Below are 24,380 nucleotides of genomic sequence, written 5' to 3'. Positions count from 1 at the left end.
GGTGCAGGGCCCAAGCACCTGGGCCATCCTCCACTGCACTCCCGGGCCACAGCAGAGAGCTGGCCTGGAAGAGGGGCAACCGGGACAGAATCCGGCGCCCCGACCGGGACTAGAACGCGGTGTGCCGGCGCCACAAGGCGGAGGATTAGCCTAGTGAGCCGCGGCACCGGCGCATTTTAACATTTAATTTCTATAGTATATGTTATCATTCCTGTCCCATTTTATCTAAGATGAAGCTGAGGCTTAGAAAGGTTAAGAAATTTTCCAGGTTTATGTAGCTAGCCAGCAGTGTGACCACAAACGGAACCCAGGCAATCTGACTTTGTGGCCCAGGCTCTGCAGGCTTTCCCAGCCTTGGTATTTCTCTGTGACTGGACTCCTGTTCCAGACAGATATCTGGAAAGATCACATTCTTTATTACCCAAGATCTAGGCAGATCAGTGCAAATGTGATCTCAAAATGACAGATGTCTAGGCTATTTCAGAGATGATTCCAAAGCTGATAAAAGGGATTATTTTTGAGAGGCAGACACACACACAGATATAAACACACACATACAGAGAGAGAGAGAGAGAGAGAGAGGGTTCCCATTCACTCCCTAAATGCCTGCAATGGCCATGACTGAGCCATGCTGAAGGAACTCCATCCAGGTCTTCTATGTGAGTGACAGGGACTGAAATACTTGAGCCATCACCTGCTGCCTCCCAGGGTATGCATTATTAGGGAGCTGGAATTGAAACAGAGGTAGGACTCAAACCTAGGCACTCTGATATGCGATGTGGGTGTCCTAACTGGTGACTTCACTGATAAGTCAATTGCTCTATTTCATATTATTTTTTAACAGACAGGATTACTCTTGGTTAGTTATTGCATTTTTAGATAAGATAATTAACCCAGTATTCCATATTCACCATTCTCACAGTGTTATGATTTTCAAAACTTCAACTATACACATACATAATTGTGTGATAGGTGAATGATGGTGCTGATTTAAGCAGCTAATTTTAAAAATTACTAATACCACTCCAAGGAACTCTTTCCAGGTTACTCTGATACCAGGTTTTTCCTAGGAAAATGAATTGAAATTCTTCAAATGATTTGTAAGTGGTACATGTGCTCTTCCATAATTTACATTTTTTTTTGTTCCTAAGAACAGTCTGCCCCAACTACATCTTCTGAATACTCATAAAACTTCCTTCAAAAATCTGAAAAGATCATCTTGTCCACCCATCTTTGGGCAGGAAATCTTAGATGATTGTATCTCTCTCTTTAATGAGCTATAAGAAGTTGCTGGGCCGCCTAACTTGGCAGCCTACTGCCATTCCTAATAATCTAGATACTCATAAGGTACTTCCTAAAGTGCAACCCAAATCCCTCCTGCTGCCTTGGCTCATTCCATTTGATTGTTATGACACTGATGTTATCTTATTCATGGGCCTTTTCCCAAGCCCAGGAAATGACAGTGTTTATAACTAAGCCAGCAGTTATGGTCACATTCCAATTTCCTTTAATGCCTCCATCTTGAATAGCCCTCTGAGTCCCAATTTTGGTAATGTGGCTGAGGAGCTGAGAACCCATCTGTTTGCAAGAATGGGCCACTGATAGCTGCACACTTGTCTCTGAAGATGGCACTACTCATCCAAATCAAGATTCGAGACCTAGAGAAGTTGGCCTTGGACACCTGGGTGGACTCTCACTTTGTAAGGCGCCGTAAGCATTTGAGGTTAATTGGAGTCTGGAGTGGCATCTATGGAGCATTTTGGTTTATTGAGTATAACTGCTATACTCAGCTTTGTATAGGACATGGGAGTATTAGGATCAAATTAAGAAAAACTACTTAGATGGAATAGCAGGGAAGTTAATGAAGGGCTCTGATAGACCATGGAATAGTCTTCCCCAGGAAGGCTGGTCTCATTGAGATGTGGTTATTTACCAAGGCACCAAATAGTCTCCCACTTGATGCATGTTGGGCCATTTTCATTTTGGTTTGTGACTTTGATTTAATTGAAAAAGTATCTCACATCTGCTGTTGACTACCTGGAACTGAGCTCCCAAACAGTGCCTTGAATGCACATGCTACATGTCATCAGGCTGCCATCTCCTAGCCTCCCTCTTTTGGCTGAACTCACTGAGCTGAAGGAGTGGTGCAATCACCCTACTACGTTCTAACCACTGGATTCTGGAGGTCATTAGCTTCTCTGCTAGACAACACGTGGGTGGCCAGTATTGTTTCAAGGGGTTTGTTTCAAGGGGAATCCCAGGTCTGGGGCAGAAAATAACTGCCACCAATATGTAGCCACGAGGCTGACTTAAGCCCATGGCCTGATACTGGCAGAGCATGGCCAATGCTTCAGGGCTAGAAGGCTGGCTTCCCACTTGCCCATATTCTAAAGTGCACATTGCCTTGTTTCTCATCTCAACTTCTTTAGCAGACCACCAGAACGTGAAACAGGAAATGTGTGAGCCTTGGTGCCTGGCCACCATGCAGCTGCACGGGTCCTTTGTCCCCCTTCCTCTGACTCCCCCGTGACCTCTTTGAAAGTCCCCAGATTCCCTCATCCAGCAGAGCAGTAGTTCTTGAGACCTGAAGGTTGGCTACTGTTTGATCTGTTGATAGATTAGATGTTCTCTTTCCTTCACTCCAACACCTTGCCATTGTTATTTTGTTTTGGCACCTGGACAGGAAGTGTTCTTTTGTTAATATATGTAAGGCTGTGTTTCTCAAATTCCTCTCGTGTCAGAATCACCTGATAAGCTTGTTAAAATGAAGATTCATGGGCCCAGAGATTCTGCTTCATTAGATACAACTGTAGTTTGGGAGTCTTTGTGTTCATTAAATTTTCTGGACGTTTAGATGCAAATATATTGTGAACCCTGTTTTGAAAAACACTGAGAGCCACTTTGAGAGGATTCTAGGTCTTACAGGAGGTATGTAAAGGTATTTCTAAAATAAAGAAAAAAGAATGGAAGGATAAATTTACTTTGGCACCCAAAATTTTTTAAAGATTTACTTATTTATTTGAAAGGCAGAGCATAGGAGAGAGAAAGAGGGAGAGAAAGAGGGAGAGAGGGAGAAGGAGAGGGAGAGGGAGATACCTTCCGTGTGCTGGTTTACTCTTCAAATGGCTGCAACATCCAAGGCCAGGCCTAAGCCAGGAGCTTCCTATGGTCTTCCACGTGGGTGTAGGAGCCCAAGCACTTGGACCATCCTCTGCTGCTTCCCCAGGCACATTAAAAGGGAGCCAGAATGGAAATGGCGCCCATATGGGATTCTGGTGCTACAGTCAAGCAATGCCACAGCGCCAGCCCCACCCAAAATTTTTGAAATCCAAACATACTGGAGGGTCTTCAGAATGTTCATGAAAAGGGGCCAGCACTGTGGCATAGTAGGTTAAGCCTTTTCCTTTAGCGCCGGCATCCCATATGGGCACTGGTTTGAGTCCCGGCTGCTCAACTTCAATCCAGCTCCCTGCTAGTGTGCCTCGGAGAGCAGCAGAGAATGGGAGACCTGCAAGTAGCTCCTGGCTCCTGGTTTTGGATTAGCCCAGCTCTGGCCATTGTGACCATCTGGGAGTGAACCAAATGGAAGACCTCTCTCTCTCTCTCCCTTCCTCTCTCTGTGACTCTGCCTCTCAAATAAATAAATCTTTCAAAAAATTCATGAAAAATATATACTATGAAAAACTTATATATGGGTTTTAAATTTTTTTGCACCAAAATAAACTTATCTTTTAATTCCATTTCCCATGAACTTTAAAAAAAAAGATTTTTAAAAAAATTTTATTTGAAAAGCAAAGTTACAGAGAGAGAGAGGGAGATCTATTGATTGATCTTTCATCCTCTGTTTTACTCCCCAAATGGCCACAACAGCTAAGTCTGGGCCAGGTCAAAGCCAGGAGCCATCTGAGTCTCCCACACGGGTGGCATGGACCCAAGTGCTTGGGGCATCTGCTGCTGCTTTCCCAGGCACATTAACAGGGAGCTGGATCAGAAGTGGAGCAGCTGAGACTTGAACTAGCATTCATATGGGATGCCGACATGGCAGGTGGTGGCTTAATCCACTGTGCCATACCACGGGTCCACACCCCTGGCCCACACCCCCAGGAACTTGTTGAAGTACCCCCATATCTATGTATTTTGATTTGTGTCTCCTTATCCCAACAGCCTGCTTTGCCCCATTGCCAAGGTTCCTTTCTGCTTTTGACAGCAGGAATTGTTTGGTGGAATTTGGGAGGTTGCTGGGAGCCCAGCACTCTTCCATAGTCCTAACTTCCTCAGCCTGGCATTCCCTGTGCTTCCTGCAGGGCAGCCTGATGCAGCACAGTGTTTCTCCAAATCCTCTGGCATGGTGATGGTTATTAGAGAAAAGAGGGTTCCATGGGTCAGGTAAGTGTGTTGAAACACTATAGAAAACCAAGGTAACCAGGTTTCTTTACTGCAGGGGTTCCTAGAGTCCTTGTTATGATACAATCTTTACCATTTCAGGAACTTTGGATCTAGAATCTCTCATGACACATACTGATTCATAAAATGCACTGAAAGTCTCAGTGAGTTGAAAACAAGAAAAATTAGTTTGTGACCTCATCTCTTCAGCAAATAACTGAGTGACCTTGGCCAAGTCCTTTATGTCTTTCCATTTGTTTTCTCATCTGCGAAATAGGAGTAGTCATGTTACCTTACCCAAATCACATAGTCATTGTGAGGATTAAGTGAAATACATTGGTAACAGCTTTCTGAAATGTAACCTGTTATTGTTGTCACTGGGAAACTTACAAGTTGTACACAAATTGGAGAGTGAAGAGCAATGCTAGACAGTTTGTGTCTTTGCTTAGACTTTCTTAAGACTGATCAAATGAGACTGAAAATCTTGTCTACGTGAGTCACTGGGTTTTATTTTCTTGCCATGGCAATGGTGAACTTGAAGTTCTTAGAACACTGCTTGCTTTCTGGTCATTTCATGGACACACTGATGTTACCTACTGTTAATTCCCTGGGTACAGTGCAGTCATTGTCAAACTGGCACTGGGAGTGGTAGCTCATGGTGAACGAGATGTACAGGGATGTGAGCCAATAGGATAGGGAGGGCTAGGATGGGGAGGAACTAGAACCTAGGCTGCTGATAGGGTTATTGACTATACTACATGGGATAGTTTGGTCCCAGGCCAAATTCTGTTGGACACACTTGAACTCAAATAGGAAGCAGTCAAAATGTAATAGGCCCAGTATTGTGGATAGCAAGGGCAGCAGAGCAGTAGGTGCATCAGTGCAGAGATAATGCTGATAATTCAGTAAGTTAAGTGCAGGATTCTGAGTTGTTAATATAGGTGAGAACTTGACGACAACCAGAATAACGAGCATGAGAATCAGAGTCCAGGCCTTCCAGAGGAGAGGTAAAAATCATCTATGTCATAGAGTTCTCACCAACTGGGCACTAACCCTAATGCTGTGACTGTAGTGTAATTTAGATGTTGAAGGAAAATGAACAGAGCCAAAAAATACCACTATGCATTCCAACATATATCTTAAGGGACTCCAAGAAGAAAACGAGAGAGAGAAAGGCCCAGAAAAATATTTGGAAAGAAATATTGGGCAAAACAACCTAAATTTGATGAAACATGTGAGTCTAAAGTAAAATAAGAACAAAGAGACTAACACCTATATGCAGCATAGTCAAACTGTTGAAAGACAAAACAATTTTCAGGGCTTTCAAAATGATTATTTTTTAAAATTTATAAAAGTTGTGAGATAGTGACATATGAGTTCCTATATATCCTTACCCATTTTCTCTATTAACATCTCATATTAGTATGTTTGTCATAATTAATGAATCACACCCAGATTCTCCTGTTTTTTTGTTTCTACAAACTCCTTTCGTTCTTCCAAACTCTCCAAGACTCTAGTAATCAATATTATGAGTTCAGATTAGAAAAAAAAAATTATTTTGACATTAGCAAAGAAAACACACTTGATCACATACAGAGCAGAATCTACATGATTAATGGTTGGCTTTCCATCCAAAAAACTGAAATTAGATAGCAATGAGATGACATATTCAAAATGCTGAAAAATATTGTCAACCAGGAACTTTGCGTGTAGCAATGAAACTGTCTTTCAAAAAATGAAAGACAATATGATGGCGCAGTGGGGTAAGCCACTGCTTGTGACACCAGAATCCCATAGTAGAGTGCCAGTTCAGGTTCTTCACTTCCAATCCAGCTTCTTGCTAATGCACCTAGGAAGGCAGCAGAGGATGACTCAAGTGTAGGGACCTCTGCTACCCATGTGGGAGACCAGGATGGAGCTTCTGGCTCCTAGTCTTGGCCTGGCCTAGGCCTGGCTTGTTGTGGTCAGTTAGGGGAGTAAACCGGTATATGGAAGATCTCTGTCTCTTCCTTTCTCTCTCTCACTTTTGCCTTTCAAATAAAAAAGTAAATCTTAAAAAAAAAAAAAAAAAGAAAAGAAAGAAAGAAAAGAAAAGAAGAAAAGGTAAAAGGAAATCCCAAATAAAGATTGAGAGAATTTGTTGGGGCCGGTGTTGTAGAGTAACAGGTAGAGCCTCACCCACATGGACGATCCAGAAGGAGCTTCTGACTCCTGGCTTTGGCCTGGCACAGCCCTGGCTGTTGCAGCCATTTAGGGAGAGAGCAGTGGGTAGAAGAAGGAACCCTCCCTCCCTCCCTCCTTCCCTCCCTCTCTCTCCCTCTGTCCTTCCTTCCCTCCCTCCCTCCCTCTCTCTGCGTAATTCTTTGAAATAAATCTTTAAAAGAGAGAGAATTTGTTGTGAGCCAACATGCCATAAAGAAATACTAAACAGTTTCCTTCAAGCTGAAAGGAAATGATAAAAAATGATAATTGAAGTTAGCAACAAGAAACAAAGAACACAGGAAATGATAAACATATGGGGTAATATGAAAGATTCCTTAAATATACTTTTCTCATTTTCTCTAAAAAGGCATTAGATTTTGTAAAGCAACAATCATAACAGAGTTTTTAATATTAGGCAATATTGAATTCCGGACAAAAACATTAAATTAATCCAAGAAGACATCTTTTAATAGTCGTTTTATAATTAAGATATTATATATATCATCATATTCATAAAATAGAAACTGTAGAAAATACAAGGAGATTCACACTTGCTGCAGATGTTATTTAATGAATCTCCTCATTCCATGACAGATTAACTAAAATAAAGTCAGCAAGAGTATATGTTTTTGCGAATGTTTCACAGACCCTTGAAAAGAGAACCATACTCTGTTTTTGAGGGTCAGAGTTTTATATATTTATCTACATATATTTTACATAATTATGTATTTTTCATATATAATATATTATATACTAATATATTTACTAAAATATTTTAATGCTATACATAAATATGCATACACACACGTGCTATAAAGACAACAGATAACATTCTCAAGTTCCAAAATTATAGATAGTGCAGACAATGTTCTTGAACCATAATACAATAAAACTAAAACAAACAAAAAACAAAATGTTCTTAGCATTTTTGTATAAAAACCAACTGTCTTTAACTGCTCAGGTTAAAAGAAAATCTCATTGGAAATTGAAAAATGTATAGAAAATAATTATCAAAGCTATATATCAGTATTAATGGAAAATAGTTAAAGCAGGGATTAGAGGCAAATTCATAGCCCTAAATACATGTAGTAATAAGAAAGAATGAAAGTGAATAAATGAAACTTTCAATCCAAGAAATTAGAATTTTTAAAATAACTCAAGTAATTCAGAAGGAAAGATTTCATAAAATAGAAGTTAAAGTTAGCCAGAATATAGAAAAGAAACCAGTGATTCCAATATATAAATCAGGAGTTTTTATGGATAAAAAGAATAAAAGAGGTGAATTGTTAGCTAACTTTAAAAAGGGAGAAAGCTAAACATACAAAATAAAAATAAGAGAGGGAAGTAACCACAGACACAAAGATGAGAAGAATCACTTGCGACTACTTAGGTCAGTTTCTGCAGATGAGCTTGAATAGCTGGATGAGATGGGTAATTCCTGTAGGGAATACACTTTAGTGAAAGGACAGTCACAGGCGGGCAGGAACGCAGCGTCGTCCGCTAGTCCCTCGCAAGCTGGATGAAGGGACTGTAGGCTCCCCTCAGCCTGCTGTGAGACCTTCTTGAGAGACAGCAGTAAAATGGGCAGTGTGAGGCTCAGTCTTTGTGATTATTTGATGTTGATGTGCTCATTTGTCCATCTTTATTAATACGCAGTATCACTGATGCACATCCAGTTTCCTGAATATGGTTTGGCTAACAGGCTTGCTGGCACTGGGGGTTCCTGCTAGAAGATTAATAGCACAGTGATAACCTCTCTGCCCATCCCACCCCAGCCTGAGGAGGGGACAAGAGATTGATTTTTTTCAAAAAGAAATCTGTGATAAAAATACAAATTCACTCATCTGTATGTCTCTAGTTTTCCTCTTCCGTATTTTTCTCCTTTCAAAAGGTTGCTAGGCAACCAGGTAGGGAAATGGCCAAAGCCTTTTTAAAAAGAAGACACACTTGCAACATCAGAAAAAGCAAATATGGGCTGCCTAACTGGGCCCCTGTTACAGACTGCTGGCACCTGCAGCATGATCCATTCTGTAGCATTATTGCAATTGAACTTGAGGCTGGTAAAAGCCATTGGCCACACTCTGGCCGGGTGCAGATTTCTGAACCATCCAGGTTGGGGGCAAGGGAGAGGGTTGTTGGACTGGTGTCCTTTGCTCTTGTCAGAGGATGGATGTTTGTGGTTTGTGCTAGTGCTGGTCTTTCTGCCTGAGTCTGTGTAATTCCATTCATGCAGTAAACAGTTTCAATAAAATCCTCTAGGGGCTTGCTGTTATTAATGCCCAATTTTCCTTAGGAACTGCTGTTACATCTCCCCTGCATCCACCTGATTTTAAGTGGAGCCTGCCTGTCCGTGCTTCTGTGGGCACCGGCATGTGCATTGTCTCTGGTGGCCGAGGCCCAGATTGCTCTAAGGAACTACACAGCCTTCCTACCTGGTGTGTGTGCCAGGGTCTGCTCATGGTGACAGGTGTTGAAATTCAGCTGCTAATTTCCCCCATTAGAGACAATGTGGTAGGAGCTGATGATACAATCTGTTCATCTGAGGTCTGCCCTGGTTTTTCCTGTCGAGAATGTACTGCTAACTTTATGGAAACAATAAAAGAAGGAATAGAAGGGCAATTTGCCCTTTTAAATGGTTCTGCTTTACTAGGAAAATAAATCCATAGCAGTCAATTTCTCTTTGTCTATTATAAATTTATTAACAGTGTGTTATAATTAGGTGCATGGCTTTGCCTTAGAGGACAAATGGTGCTTGGTGAACTGTGACATTGGTCTGATTGTGGTAAAATGACCCATTTGGCTTTGCCAGCTGTGACTTTGGAGGGAGCTGAATGACAGAAAACACACAAAACTCAACAGATGAAAGCATTCTCAGCGTATACTCCCTGTCACCACTGATCATCCTGCCTTTCAAACAAAATGTTCTTTGGATTTTCTTGGTAATCCAAGGAGTACTGTGCTGAAGTTGTTTGGGTGTCAGAGGTCTTCTGACTTATCCTATCAGGCCTGTACTCCCCAGGAATATAACATAAGTTGCTCGGGCAGAGTCAAAAGATGTTTTGACGTCTCATTAACCAAGAGTAATTCCCAAGTGGGGAAGCAGGATGGCATAGTGGTTGCAGTTGTAAGCCTCAAAATCCAGCCTAGGTTTGAAGCCTGGCTACAACTTTGCTAACTTCTAAACTCCTCTGGGCTTTGGTATCCTTTACCTACGAATGGAGAATTGTGTGTCTGCCTTACAGGGATCACGTGTGGATTAAATGAGTGAATCCCTCGTATAGGACTTACACATGAGAAGCTCCCAAGAAATGCACACTATTGTTACTCAGACTCCAGAAATAATACTGGGCTCTGCAGGAAAAAATGGTCCGGGAAAGTCTTGGGTTCCTGACTTAGCCCAACAGAGCCAGGGGAAGAACCATTATCAGCTCCTAGCCAGGCTGCTCCTGTGTGAGTTAGTGGGAAGTTGAGGCCTAAAGGAAAAAGGCAGTCCCTTTGTATGGCCGTGATCCTGACGGGAGAGTTAGAAGCACATTGATTTTCATTGATTCCCTTTCCTTCAGAAGTGGGGAGAAATATTAGCGACAGAGGACCAGAGAAGGGTAAAGAGGTGCCATGCCCCTTGACACTGTACTTGCTCAGCTCACACAAAGTTGCAACCTCAGGAACAAAAACCACAAAGAGAATAAATCTGTGTTTGTCGTCCTGTCCCCTCCCTGCTCCCCCTGCTGAATCTCTTTTTTGAAATAGTTCTTCTTGACTATCATTTATCCCAACAAATATTTTTTTTTTTTTTTTTTTTTTTTTTTTTTTTTTTTTTAAACTTTTATTTAATGCATATAATTTTCCAAAGTACAACTTATGGATTACAATGGCTTCCCCCCCATACCGTCCCTCCCACCCACAACCCTCCCCTTTCCCACTCCCTCTCCCCTTCCATTCACATCATGATTCATTTTCGATTATCTTAATATACAGAAGATCAGCTTAGTATACATTAAGTATGGATTTCAACAGTTTGCTCCCACACAGAAACATAAAGTGAAAAATAATAGATGATTTTTTTAAATGATGATGAAATCAGAGCAGACCTATTGTCATGTTTAATCCCAGTGAGAGTCAAGTTGGGAATTGATAATTTCTTTTTTTTTTTTCTTTTTTTTTTTTCACAGAGGATCAGTTTAGTATGCATTAAGTAAGGATTTCAACAGTTTGCACCCCCATAGAAACACAAAGTGAAATATATTGTTTGAGTACTCGTTATAGCATTAAATCTCAATGTACAGCACATTAAGGATAGAGATCCTACATGAGGAGTAAGTGCACAGTGACTCCTGTTGTTGACTTTACCAATTGACACTCCTGTCTATGGCATCAGTAATCTCCCTATGCTCCAGTCATGAGTTTCCCCCAACAAATATTTTGACCAATCCAAGTTTATAATAGGATGCCTAGTGGAACATTTCTATTGCAGCAAAGAACTGGGGTAGAAAGCACGAGTATTAATGGGGGAAATTTCACACCCCATGTACAAGACGCAGTCCTTAACTAAGGGAAGAGATTTCAACTATCTCCCCACTACCTCTCAAATAGATCCAGAAGTGCCTCTTATATCCGAGGAGGCTGGACTGAACCAGTTGATGTTAAAACCGGGTTTTTCAAGCTTCAAGTATTACAAGCCTGAAATTGAAACTTCTTGCTATCTTAAAAGGGTGGCGGGGCATTGTAACACTCTGGTCCTTGCTCTGTTATCTCATTCTCTTCATTCCTGCACCAGGTACCATGTTGCGGCCTTTCCGTTCCCAGTCTGGCCCTCTGTTGTGCTCCTGGAGCTTGGTAAACATCTCCTTTGCTGCACAGCAGATGTTGAGCTTGGCCAGTAGAGGGCACTGGAAGGCCACCTCAGGAGGAAAGAATCCTTTCCCTGCTTTTAGGGTGTTTTTTTCCTTCTTGGTTCTCTGGCCTTTGTCTCCTCCCGGTATTTGTGACTCCCCTTAGTTCTCCCTCTCCAGCAGGATTTTTTTAGCACTGCATCGGGCAGTTCCCAGTGAGGCACCTGGTAGGTGACCTCCTGGTTGCCAGCCCTGGTTTATCTCATCTCAGAATTGTCCACCGCCAAGTGACACAGTCATAGCCTTTCCAGTGAGGCTTTGGGTTTGTGGCCAGGCCCTCTCCAAAATTTGCTGCTTCTTGGATCTGTGTCTCGACTCGAGGTAGTAGCTGCTTCTAGTATCTACTGTCCCTGTATCCTTTAGGGTACTCCTTAGTCCTCAGTATCTAATTCCATATTGCAAGGTAATACTTTGTTATATCACAGTTTTCCCCGTTCGGGGGTGGGTATTTGGCCTAGTGATTCAGATGCCAATGAAGAAGCTCACGGCCCAGATCCCATATTGGAGTCGCTGGGTTCAGTACCCAGATTTGGCTCCTGACTCCAGCTTCTTGCTAATGCAGACTTTGTGAGGCAGACTTTGGTGAAGGCCCCAAGTATCTGGGTCCCTACCACCCACGTGGAAGACCTGATTTGAGTTCCTGGCTCCTGGTTTCAGTCCAACCCAGCCCCTGCCATTGTGAGCATTCGGGGAATGGACCTGCAGATGGAATCTCCATCTGTCTCTATGTCTCTCTGCCTCTCAAGATAAAATTTTGTTTTATTCCCATCCAAATTACTGGTGTGGTTTCTGTTTTCTGGTTGGAAAGAGATGGATCCTAGAGAGTCAGAAGAATGTATGTAGCTGGTCAGCTTGGGGAGGAATTGGACATGCGTCCCGCTCGTCACCTTCTTCCTTTCTCTTGGGAGTTGGTCTCACACTTGGTTGTTGCAGGCTCAGTAAGCCAGGTGGCCGGTGAGAGTTGAGTCCCATCCAAGACTGGCAGCGTAGCCCTGTCCACTTTGCCTCTCAGTTTGAGAAAAGTCACTCCCGGTAGATAGTACTACACTCTCTCAGTCCTATCAGTAATAAGGTAGTATTTTAAACCTTGTTTTCTTCTCATCTTGTTCCTCAATTAGTTCAGAACCCAAGTAAGGAGAAGGCTTGCTTTTTGTTGTCTACTGCTCCTTTCCCTGTGATTTTTATATAAAACTTTTTAAAATAATTTACTACCGGAAAAAGTGATTTATGCATCAGGAAAGCACAGCCTGTGTAACCCATGGCTTTGCCCAGCCCCTGGCCCTCTCCCGCATCACTGTGATTTCCATCCATCACATACAAAGCGTTTTTTTTTTTTTTCTCTTTAAATGCTAATCTAATTGGAGAGTGATTCTGTATCTCCAAAATGCTTGGACATATTTTAATGGTCATCTTCAAAGAATACAATTCCAAGGAATCCTTATAAACAGTCCCTAATCTGCTAAGAAAACATTTAGAGAACTACACAACCTGTTTGAAATGCATGTCTTTAAAATCATGCTTTTAAAAAATCATGCATTTCAAAATGAATATGAAAAAGAACAGGTTTGTGATTTCCACTTTGTGCATGAAGGACCAACTAGGAAAAGGGTCATTTGCCAACCCTGGGGCAAGGTCTGTTTCCCTGACACATTGGATATTAACAGTTAGATTTGCTGGTGTTGCTGAGATCTTGATGAAAGAAGAAATTAAAGAACTGATGCCAGCAAATGACCACATTGACTCACACAGTGAGCCGCACACCCGCTTGTCCCTCCGTCATTTCCACTGACATGGCACTTTCTATTGTCCTTGACTTTCTCCTCTGCTCTGCACACATGGCTGACTCCCATATATGTGCTGTGTGTTTTTCTTTAAGGAGATTTCAGTAGAGGGAAAGGTACCCCAATGTGCTTAAAAGAGAACAAGAATGTGCAGTTCATGCCTGTTGCAAACATTTTGAACTGTTGGGGTAGGGGCCAAGGATGACTAGAGCTTGGTGACACCCTCCATCTTAAGCATAGGCTTGGGGTCATGATGCCTGCCAGGGGGAGCATTTTGTAATCTTGAGATTCTGAGGTGACTTTTGAAGCAGACTCATGATAGCTGCAAAACCAGAGGAAGTGAACACCTTGTCCCTGACAGAAAGTGATTAGGGATGGGTTTATTAGAAGCCATGATATTTGATATAGAAACTAAACATTTTCATGATTATAGCTTAATATTGCAAATAATGTTATTTAAGGGACAGAATCAAATGGGTTATGAAGAATCAGAATCAAAGAAACAAAAAAATCTTGGAATTTTTTTTTATAAGATTTATTTGGAAGTCAGAGTTACACAGAGAGAGGAGAGGTAGAGAGAAAGAGACATCTTCCATCTGCTGGTTCACTCCCCAGTTGGCCGCAAAGGCCGGAGCTGTGCTGATCCGAAGCCAGTATCCAGGAGCTTCTTCCGGGTCTCCCATGTGGGTGCAGGGGCCCAAGGACTAGGGCCATCTTATACTGCTTTCCCAGGCCATAGCAGAGAGCTGGATCAGAAGTGGAGCTGCCAGGTCTTGAATCGGTGCCCATATGGGATGCCAGGGCGTTAACCCATTGTGCCACCGTGCCGGCCCCAAAAGTCTTGGAATTAAGTACAAATCTTTGCTTTTCTCCTTACTGTCTTTGATATTTTCTTCCATTCTAGTAGAATAAAGCATCACAGTGATTAACTGCAGAACCTCCGCTTGCTTAGAGTAGGGGACCCAAGACTAACGCGACATCGGTGCATTTTGTCTTTGCTTCCTTCTAGAGACCTCCCCATCTGTGTTCTCACAGACTTCTCCCTCTCCTTCAAAGGATTGACGTTGATTGGCTGATGCTTCTCTGATGGATTTAGCACCTAGCATGGATGTCTTTTCCAAACTGGACCAATCGTTCAATTTAGTGAGCGTGCAGTAGGTAGCAGTGTATGTAACACTGATTTCTGTGTAATTTTCCTATTTTCTGACTTTAAATATCTTCAACTATTTCTTTAAGTTTTTCAAATGATTCCTCTTTGGCAGAATTACAGCATACATGTATTTTGAAAGGATGTTTGGGTCATATATGTTGAAGTCATTACCCAGAGATATCACCACTAGAACTGGGTAGCAGATTATTGCAACTGGCAGAATGAAACCCAGAAGTAGGGGTTAAAGTTTGACACTGATGGAGTTAAAGAGCTCGTGATCACCATTCACAGTGTGTTCTATGGAGTTGTGACCCAGAGGGCACTACTAGCAATGCTTTGGGACTGTTTGCTGGTTGCTTCTTCTTTGGCTTTAGCTCTGTTGCTCTCTCTGCTCTGGAGTTGTTCGCTGAGCCACTCCCAATAGATGAGGCCATCAGGGTCTGTTCTCTGCATTTAAGTTACCAGGAAGATCTCAGGTGTTCAGGTACAAGAGGTGTTTGCTTCTTAAGAAATGCTGTAAGAGCTACAAAGCATGTAGGACACGTGGCATGTGTAAAGCATTTCCGCCTTCTCTCTAGTAATAAGAGAAATAGAGGCAATGTAAATGTCCTCCAGTAGGTGAATGGGTAAGCAAACTATGGAACGCTCTCACTGTGGAATGCTATTTATGGATGAAGCAGACATGAGATAATCTTTATGTTTTATTACTGGGTGGAAAAAATAAGTACCAGGACGTGCATGGGCAGTGTATAACCCCATTCTATTGCTCTAAACTATAAATATATTTTAAAATTTAATATATTATGAAACTTGCGTATATTACATACTTACAACACAGAAAAAAATAGTATATATTATATAGGGTTATTTTTAGCAAAGGTAACAAATGCATATACAAAATCTGAAAGAGTACCAGCCAGCTGATGCAAGGAGGGATTCCTGGTTGGAGTGAAGAGGGATTCTGATTTGTACTCTACCTTCCTCTTTTAGCTTTTCAACACCATAACAAAATGCCTGAGACAACTGACTTTATAAACAGAAGAGAGTTATGTAGCTCAAAGTTTTTGTAGGTTCAAGTCCAAGATCGAGCAGCTCCACCTGTCCGGCCTCTGACGAGTGCTGCAGTGGTGAAGCGTGCCGTGCAGACAGAGGAAGGGTCACGTGGTGATTCAGGAAGCAGGGAGGCTGCGTCTCACTCACGCTTTATGGCCAACCCTCCAGCAGGAACTACCTACTGAGGACAAGCCCCCAGTGACTACAGGGCTTCACACTGGGCCCACCTCCCAGATGCCATAGTTGGGTACCATGAACTCATGGGTTTTGAAGGTTAAAAGCCTGTGAGATTTGGGAGCCAAATCTTGTTTAAATTGTAGCAGTTCCTGTATTGAGGACTTTTTACACTGAGATGGAATCATGTATTACAAATAAGTTCAAACATTCTTTAAATAATGAATTTTGAACAGGAAAGAGGCGACTAAGAAAATTAACTTCGGCTGGGCCTGGGGCATGATACTGAGGGAGGAGACACAGGCACTTGCCTAACTATTCAACTTCATTAATGGGCTCTACTAATTGTAATCAGAGTGGCAACTCTGGTGCTGTAGTTAATACTCTTAGAACAGTTAATTACACTCAAATGTCTTGCTTTATTGCCTTTATGAGTAAATAACTAGAATTCCTTTTGAACACATTCCTAAGTGTTTAACTTTGTAACGATGATTAATTATTATACTTTGGTCTTTATGTCTTCCTCTCTGAATTCCCTGTCTCCTTCCCTAACACCCTCCTCCCTTTATGCCCTCTCAGTGAAGGGTCTGCCTAAAAATTCACAACTTCCAGGAGGCTTTTCTTAATTAACTCAGCCTCATTGAGAAATCTTTTATTCAGTGTCTCATTGGTGAATGCGTGTTAATCTTTGAGGACTTCATTTTGCACCTTCTTGAAGCATTGCTTGCTAATTGGTTTTCTGTCATTTTTTGCAGCTGTGTTCTCTTAATTCATCTTTCAAAGCAGTAAACTTCTTGCTTAAGATAAAATTCAAAAAGCAGTGAGATTATGGACAGTGGAGACCAAAATACCTGACTCTTCCAGTCTTTGCTGAATGTTTTTGGGAAAATTTATTCTTTTTAAGCTGTGCTCCTGTTCCTCCCCATACACCCCATGAAGCTAGAATAATAATTCCTATTTACAGAATTGTGGTGTTCAGTTGATCTGTATGTGAAGCACTTGGCACACAGCATTGCTGTAGTTAGCACTCAACATGTGATAGTTATTGGTGTTCACCCCCTTCTAGCTCCAGCCCACCAGGCATGATTGTATAGTGGTCCTGGCACCCGATGATGTCTATAATGTCTGCTTCTTTGCTCATTTGGGTTAGATATGTTCAGTGATTTGGGACATCTGGGCTTCAAAAGGAGAGAGGTAAGGCTTATATTGTCAAACTCAAATCAAGTAAATTTTCTTGTTCCTCAAGCCCTGCCTGCTGTGAGTAATTTAGTTGGCATTTGCTCACAACCAAAAGAGCTATTCTATATTTGTCTAATTTTATGCTACTTTGAGAATGAGTGCCTTTTCTGTTGCTATAATGAATTGCCTAAGGCTAGGTAACTTGTAAAGAAAAGAGGTGTATTTTGGTCTGTGTTCTGCAAGGTCAAGGGCCTGCATCTGGTGGTTACCTTTTTGTTGGCAGGGCCCCTAGGTAATGTGGGGTCTCACATGACAAGAGGCAGGGAGCACATGTGTTTGTCCCTTCTTGTGTGCATGAACATGTGTGTGTGTGTCTCTCTTTCTCCCTTTACAAAGCTACCAGGATTCAATTGTGAGGTCTTTACCCTGACAACCTTATCTAATTCTTCTCACCTCCAAAGGTCCATCTCTAAACACCATGGTTACATTAAGTTCTCATGCTCTTAAAAACCTCACAATTGGCTGGCGCCGCGGCTCACTAGGCTAATCCTCCGCCTTGCGGTGCTGGCACACTGGGTTCTAGTCCCGGTCGGGGCGCCGGATTCTGTCCCGGTTGCCCCTCTTCCAGCCAGCTCTCTGCTGTGGCCAGGGAGTGCAGTGGAGGATGGCTCAAGTGCTTGGGCCCTGTACCCGCATGGGAGACCAGGAGAAGCACCTGGCTCCTGCCATCGGATCAGCGCGGTGCGCCGGCCGCAGCGCGCCGGCCGCGGCGGCCATTGGAGGGTGAACCAACGGCAAAGGAAGACCTTTCTCTCTGTCTCTCACTGTCCACTCTGCCTGTCAAAAAATAATAATAATAATAAAAAAAAACACAATAAGTATTCAGTTTCAACATGTGCACTCTCAAGGGTTACCTAAAACCATATTCAATCCATAGCATGGATCAACTCATATTTTGTCTTGGCATCATTTGTTGACTGCAGTCACTTATTCAGCAATATTTTACTGAGTATTTCTTGCTTAGCACCATGGATAATATGAAGCATGGATAGGAGCCTACAGGGTGGTAAAATTGGCGAAATTCCTCTAAATTGAAAGTATATAGTATGCAAAGACCCTGAAACATGAAAGGACAGGCCCCCTGTTTTGGAAACTCTATGAGCAATGCAATATAGTGCTGTAGCATCAAGTGACATGAGAAAGTTGTTTGGGATCAAATTGGGTAAATAGAGAGGCCGGATCATTTGTATGTCCTGAGAAGGGCTTGGGCATCCTGGCATACTGCATACTGCTGAATTTTGAGCAAGGAAATAACAAAGTCAGATTTGTGGGTTATAAAGAAATTCTAGCTACTTGGGTACAGGGTGGATTAGAGAGAATTGAGGAAGAGGGCAGGAGAAAGATAAGGAATTTATTAAATAGTCTGTATATGAGATAGTGAGTGACTGAAGTAGGATGTGAAAGAGGGGATCAGGTGACTACAGAGGAGGGAGGCAGTAGAACTGAGAGGACTTGGTTCTGATTGGTATTAATTTTCTCTTAAAAATGTTTATTCACTTTTATTTATTTGAAAGGCAAAGTGATATATAAGTGTGTGGCAGGAGGGGAGAGAGGGAGAGAGAGACACACACACACACAGATATATTCCATCTGCTGGTTCACTTCCAAAATTCCTGCAACAGCCATGGTTGGGCCAGGCTGAAGCCAGGAGCCAGGAACTCCATCTGAGTCTCCCACCACATGAGTGGTAGCGACCCAAGTACTTCAGCCAACATCTGCTGCCTCTCAGGCACATTAGCAGAACTGCTGGATCAGTGGTAGAGGTTTGACTCAATCCCAGGCCCTCTGACATTGGATTTGGAGGTTCCAAGTGGCTGCATACCCTGTTGTGCCACAACATCCACGCTCATGTGTTAGTTTTCTATCACTGTCATAACAAATTACTGCTTATTTGTGACTTAAAACATGTAAATATGGAGATTTACGATGGCTGTTCAAAGCTCAGGCCATAACATCCATGCTCCAGGAAGCAAGAGGGAGGAATAAGAAGGATGGCATATCCCCTGTCTTTTAAAGAGACTTCCTAGAAATACTGTACAATTTCACTTACCTATCACTGACCAGAATCCAGTCACATGACCACACATAGCTGCAAGAAACCCAGGGAACTGCAGCCATATGGCAGCCATATGCCGAAACAAAAGCAATAATGATCAATGCAAGAAGAATGGCATTTTGAGAGGCAGCTTTGCATCATGTCGTCTGATACCTTTTTTAATTTCTGATAATTCCTGTTGCTTTCAGTTCCTTTACCTATTGAAGTTGATCAATCTATGTCTTTAGGAAGCAGTTCGAATCAAGGTGAGAAGAAAGATCACATTTATGAGTTTTAATTCAGGCGTGTGAAACTGTTAATTCCTTCATTCGCTGTTTCCATTCATGGCTAGAAAAAAGTTCCTATCAAGTAAAAGTGACTTCACTTCTTTAAAATGGAATCACTTTGGGGTAAATGTTCAGTCATATGCAGTGCTCTTCCCTTCCCCCTTTTCCTATCTTTCCACTGGGAGGAGAAGGGTCTTTCTGCTGTTCCTGGCACTTCCGGGAGTTAGCTGTGTCCTTTGTCGCTTTCTGTGTCTTCACAAGACCCTTTTGGATGGGCCGGCGCCTTGGCTCACTTGGCTAATCCTCCACCTTCAGTGCCGGAATCCTATATGGGTGCCGGGTTCTAGTCCTGGTTGCTTCTCTTCCAGTCCAGCTCTCTGCTATGGCCTGGGAAGGCAGTGGAGGATGGCCCAAGTGCTTGGGTGCCTACACCCGCATGGGAGACCAGGAGGAGGCGCCTGGCTCCTGGCTCCTGGCTTCGGATCAGCATAGTTACGGTCGTAGCGGCCATTTAGGGGGTGAACTAACGGAAGGAATACCTTTCTCTCTGTCTCTCCCTCTCACTGTCTGTAACTCTACCTGTCAAATAAATAAATATTTTTTTTAAAAAAAGACCCTTTTGGAGTCTGAGGCAGCTTTGACTGTTTGCTGTTTCCAGTGCCCATTGCAGAAGTTTGGCACAGAGGAAATAGCTAAAAATGTGACCGATGCGTTTATGAGTGTACTTTCATTGTATCGCATAATTAATTCAAATGGTACCATAATGATCTGAAAATCCTGTACAATTAAACGCCTATTTCTCTAGAGCCCCTGGCACTGTGTTTATAGCTTTCTTCCAGTGCTAACAGTCCTCAGCTTTCAGTCATAGTGGTTTGTGTGCTTGCCTTCCCCCTCATTACAGTGTCTACTCCCTGAAGAATGTTCCAGATCCTTGTAACTCTCACAAGGTTCTGAGAAAGCTAGGAACATAGTAGGCCTCCAACCAAGAAAATGAATAACTGCAGGAACAAGCAGCTGCTGGGCCTCAATAATTTACTACCAATCAACGACTCCCTCCAGGAAGACAAGAATGGATTGTATTAGAGCCATTTAGAACGATATCAGAAAAGACAAGTTGGTATTTTGCCTTTGATTGAACTCTTTTTTTTTTTAAGAAAAAAGTTGCTTTTGTTTTTCAGAAATCCACCACCCACTTTACTTCATCCAGAAATGTGGTGCGAGGAATTCAACCACTTTATTTCACAGTGAGTATTTCTCCCACTGAAAACTGCTTCTCTAGCAAGGCCTTGAACAGTGATTAGAGAATCCTAAGTGGTGGGATTTTCTTGGCCTAGAAGTGGGTATGCCTAATAGCATGTCGTGGTATGATATTTGTTCCAGGAAATGGTAGATGGTTTCTGCACAGGACCTGAAAAGTAAGGACTTTCATGTGACTCTTGGCTGTAATATCAGTTTTTCTGATCATGTGGTTCACATTTATCTGAGAACCTACTCTGTCCTGGGGCAAACATTGCCAACTTGTCTTGTTTAATGAGGATGAGAGTCAACATCTAAAATTCAGATTCCCACACTAGGACCAGAGAGAAGACAGAAGCTAGCAGCCTCACAACAGAGGTTTTACAGTTTAAACATTGGACTTAGCCCTAAAATCTGTGGTTTGGGAACAAGGCTCCGGTTCCCGTGATGACTGAGCTAAGTAGGATCTCAGGCTTGGGGCGCCATGGTGAGGCAACTTAATGAAGGCTCCAGCTATGGAGAATGAGATGAAAATCCAGCTGTGCTGTACCTGGTGGAAGCTTTGTCACCATGCAGGACTGAACAAGACTAAGACAGGAGCAGAACCAACAGTAACACCAATAGGGTGGCTCAGTGCCAGGATCCTGGGCATTTGGCCTGGACGCTGGCCAAAGATCACATTGGTCCCAAATCTGGGGAAGATGCTCAGTCTGCCTGCCAGAGGGGGCTGCATGGCCCTGGCCAGGCCTGCTGAATTTTGAGGGAAGGAATCTAGACCAAGCATTGCCAATCAACCAGGGAAATTTGCTTCACCATCTTATATATCAAACAAGGTATTTCCAAGTCATTGAGAGGAAAAAAGAATTGACCAAAATCACTGAGAAACGGGAAGTGGGGAAGGGTTCACACACACGTTTCTGTGCAGACTAATCTTCCACAAAGATGTCAGGCAATGAAGCAAACTGGGTTTCTTAATCTTCGTCCTTCATCAGCTGCAACACGGATCAACAATCCCTTATCCACAATTCCAAAATCCTAACCGTTCTGGAAAATGAAAGTTCTTTTGTAGTTGAGACATTTAGCCGCAGAACCTGACCTCAAGTGAACTGATCTGGTAGCAACATACGACCTGACTGGTAGAAGGCTATTTATAGTCATTATTTATCTTGGTGTGAATATTCATGTGTTTTGCCACAGATATATTACCATTTGATTACAGTGTGCTGCCCCAGTTCCTTCTGGGGATGTTACATAACATATAGTAAATGTGCCAGTTTAGCTTTTAAAAATTTGATAGAATTCTGAATTCTAAACTTATTTGGTCCCAAGGAGTTTGTATAAAGAACTGTGAACCTATAGTTCAGTTTCATTTCAAATGCAGTGGGGTTCAGGGCCCCTGAAATTGTTTGTTTATCCTGTCTCTCCTGGACTTGTGCCATGTTCCTCAGGAAAATGGAGCAGATGAGAACTCAAAGAATTCTGCTTAGACAGACTGTGTTGGAATGTGACCATGAAGTTCAGAACCAGAGGGTAGAGGACATTCCCTTGCCCCTAGCCCCACTCTGACATTTCTGCCCTGACTGTAGAATGTACCAGGGGTGGCCATACTGAAAAGAACAACAGATACTTGGAGGATGGTTCTTGTTTACACAGAAGCAGAGGTAGACTCACTTCCTCAGGTTTGGAGCCAAAGGAGGAGGCAGAGGAAGCTGGCGAGCTAAAGATACCTTGGTGGCCTGGGATCACATTTCAGACCACCCTAAAGAGAAACGTGGCAGCTGAGGTTCCAAGATGTTGCTGGCAAAGACTGCATCCAAAAATGTTTCCTTTTTATTCTATTGCTGCACAGATACCCTTGATTGACCTTCTTTAAGCTACTGGCCTAAAAACAAACCATTGTATCTTTGCTAACACACCGTCCCATTCCAAGCTCTCTTGAAACTTCTAAAATCTGATTTGACACAGAAACTTTTGTGGACTTTTTGAAGAGTAATCTGTGTTCTCAAACCAAGCATAGTATCATTCTAACAGATTTGAGAAGAAAGATACACATACATAATGCAAGTGTTGGGACTTTTGGGGGTTATATACAGTATAGAAATCCCTCTCTGCCTTTGATAGTTCCTTATGGAAAACCTTATTTAATGTCAGTGCAAATCTGCTTATGTTTCCCACAACTCTGAAAATTCCAGATGCACGCATTCTGAATCATATTGGGCTTGGAGAGGTCCTGGGCACTAGAATGGAGGACTAACCACAGAAAACAATGCCTTTGAATATGCATATTTTCAGGTGCAAAGCAAAAAACATTCTTGTTGGAACTGCAGGAGAGGAAGAGTTTGAAAAGTTTCTTTTTTTCATACTCTGTCCATGTATTAGCTACCAGAAATAAGAAAAAGCGTGATGTTTATCTTTTTGCATCTGGCTTATTTCACTACAATCTCCAGTTCCTCCATTTTGTTGAAAGGTCACAATTTCATTTTTTTTTTAAGATTTATTTATTTATTTGAATGTCAGAGTTACACAGAGAGGGAAAGAGAGGCAGAGACAGAGAAAGTCTTCTATCTGCTGGTCCACTCCCCGACTGTCCAAAACAGCTGGAGCTGCGCCAGTCCGAAGCCAGGAGCTAGGAGCCCCCTCCAGGTCTCCCACACAGATGCATGGGCCCAAGGGTTTGGGCCATCTTCCACTGCCTTCCCAGGTCATAGCAGAGAGCTGCATCAGGAAAGGAGCAGCCGAGATTTGAACCAGCTTCCATATGGGATGCTGGTGCTTCAGGCAGTGGCTTCACCGACTACACCACGGTGCCAGCCCCAGGATTTCATTTTTTTTATGGCTAAGTAGTATCCCATCATACACAGACACACACACACACACATAGCACTTTTTTTTTTTAATTCATTCATCACTTGATGGACACTTAGGTTGATTCCAGATCTAAGCTACTGTGAATTAAGCTGCTATGAACATAGGAATACAGGTTACTCTTTCACATGCTAATTTTATTTCCCTTGGGTAAATTCCCATGAGTGGGATAACTGGGTCATATTGTTCATCAATTTTTAGTTTCCTGAGGAATCTTCATTCTGTCTTCCATAGTGGTTATACTAGTTTACATTCCTACCACCAGTGTATTAGGGTGCTTAATTCTCTACATCCTCACCAACATTAATTATTTTTGGATTTTTGGATGATAGCCATTCTAACCAAGGTGAGCTAAAACCTCATTGTACAAGCCAGCACTATGGTGCAGTAGGTTAAAGCCCTGAGCACTAGCATCCCATATGGGCACTGGTTTGAATCCCAGTTGCTCTACTTCCAATCCAGCTCTCTGCTATGGCCTGGGAAAGCAGTAGAGGATGGCCCAAGTCCTCAGGCCCTTGCACCTATGTGGGAGACCCGAAGGAAGCACTTGGCTTCAGATCAGCTCAGCTCCAGCTGTTGCAGCCATTTGGGAAGTGAACCAGCAGATAGAAGACCCCTCTCTCTGTTTCTACCTCTTTCTGTAACTCTGCCTCTCAAATAAATAAAATAAATCTTTAAAAATGCATTAATATGTAAGGTGCATTCTGCAAACACCCATCTTTTTTTTAAAAAGAAACTTTATTGTAGTTTTGATTTGCATTTCCCTGATGGCTAGTGATCCTGAGTATTATTCATTTGTCTGTTGGCCCTTTGTATTTCATCCTTTGAAAAATGCCTGTTCATGTACTTTGCCCATTTCTTAACTGGACTGTTTGTCTTGTTGAATTTTTTGAGGTCTTTATATATTTTGGATGTTACTCCTTTATGCATAGTTTGCAAATATCTTCTCCCATTCTATAGATTGTCTCTTCGTTGATTGTTTCATTTGCTGTGCAGAAACTTCTTAGCTTAATGTAAGCCCTTATCTATTTTTGCTCTTATTATGTGTGCTTTTGGGCTCTTACCTGAGAGTCTTTGCCTAGG

General features: G+C 42.4%; 1 protein-coding gene across 15 annotated transcripts in view; it reads left to right on the top strand.

Moving 5' to 3' along the window:
* Positions 1-24,380, top strand: part of MYO3B (myosin IIIB) — a 478,997-nt gene that overhangs the window by 128,192 nt on the left and 326,425 nt on the right. For all 15 annotated transcript variants that reach the window (XR_011387262.1, XM_070070710.1, XM_070070712.1 and 12 more), the window contains one exon: positions 20,375-20,440. Coding sequence is in view for 14 of the 15 variants with exons in the window: in XM_070070710.1 (XP_069926811.1) it covers positions 20,375-20,440 (66 nt within the window). In the remaining variant the exon portion in view is untranslated. The remainder of the gene's footprint in view (positions 1-20,374; positions 20,441-24,380) is intronic.

This window comes from Oryctolagus cuniculus, chromosome 3 (genome assembly GCF_964237555.1).
Source record: "Oryctolagus cuniculus chromosome 3, mOryCun1.1, whole genome shotgun sequence".
Classification (NCBI taxonomy): domain Eukaryota; kingdom Metazoa; phylum Chordata; class Mammalia; order Lagomorpha; family Leporidae; genus Oryctolagus; species Oryctolagus cuniculus.
The sequence above is the reverse complement of the archived record's forward strand: the minus strand, read 5'-3'. Positions and strand labels throughout refer to the sequence as shown.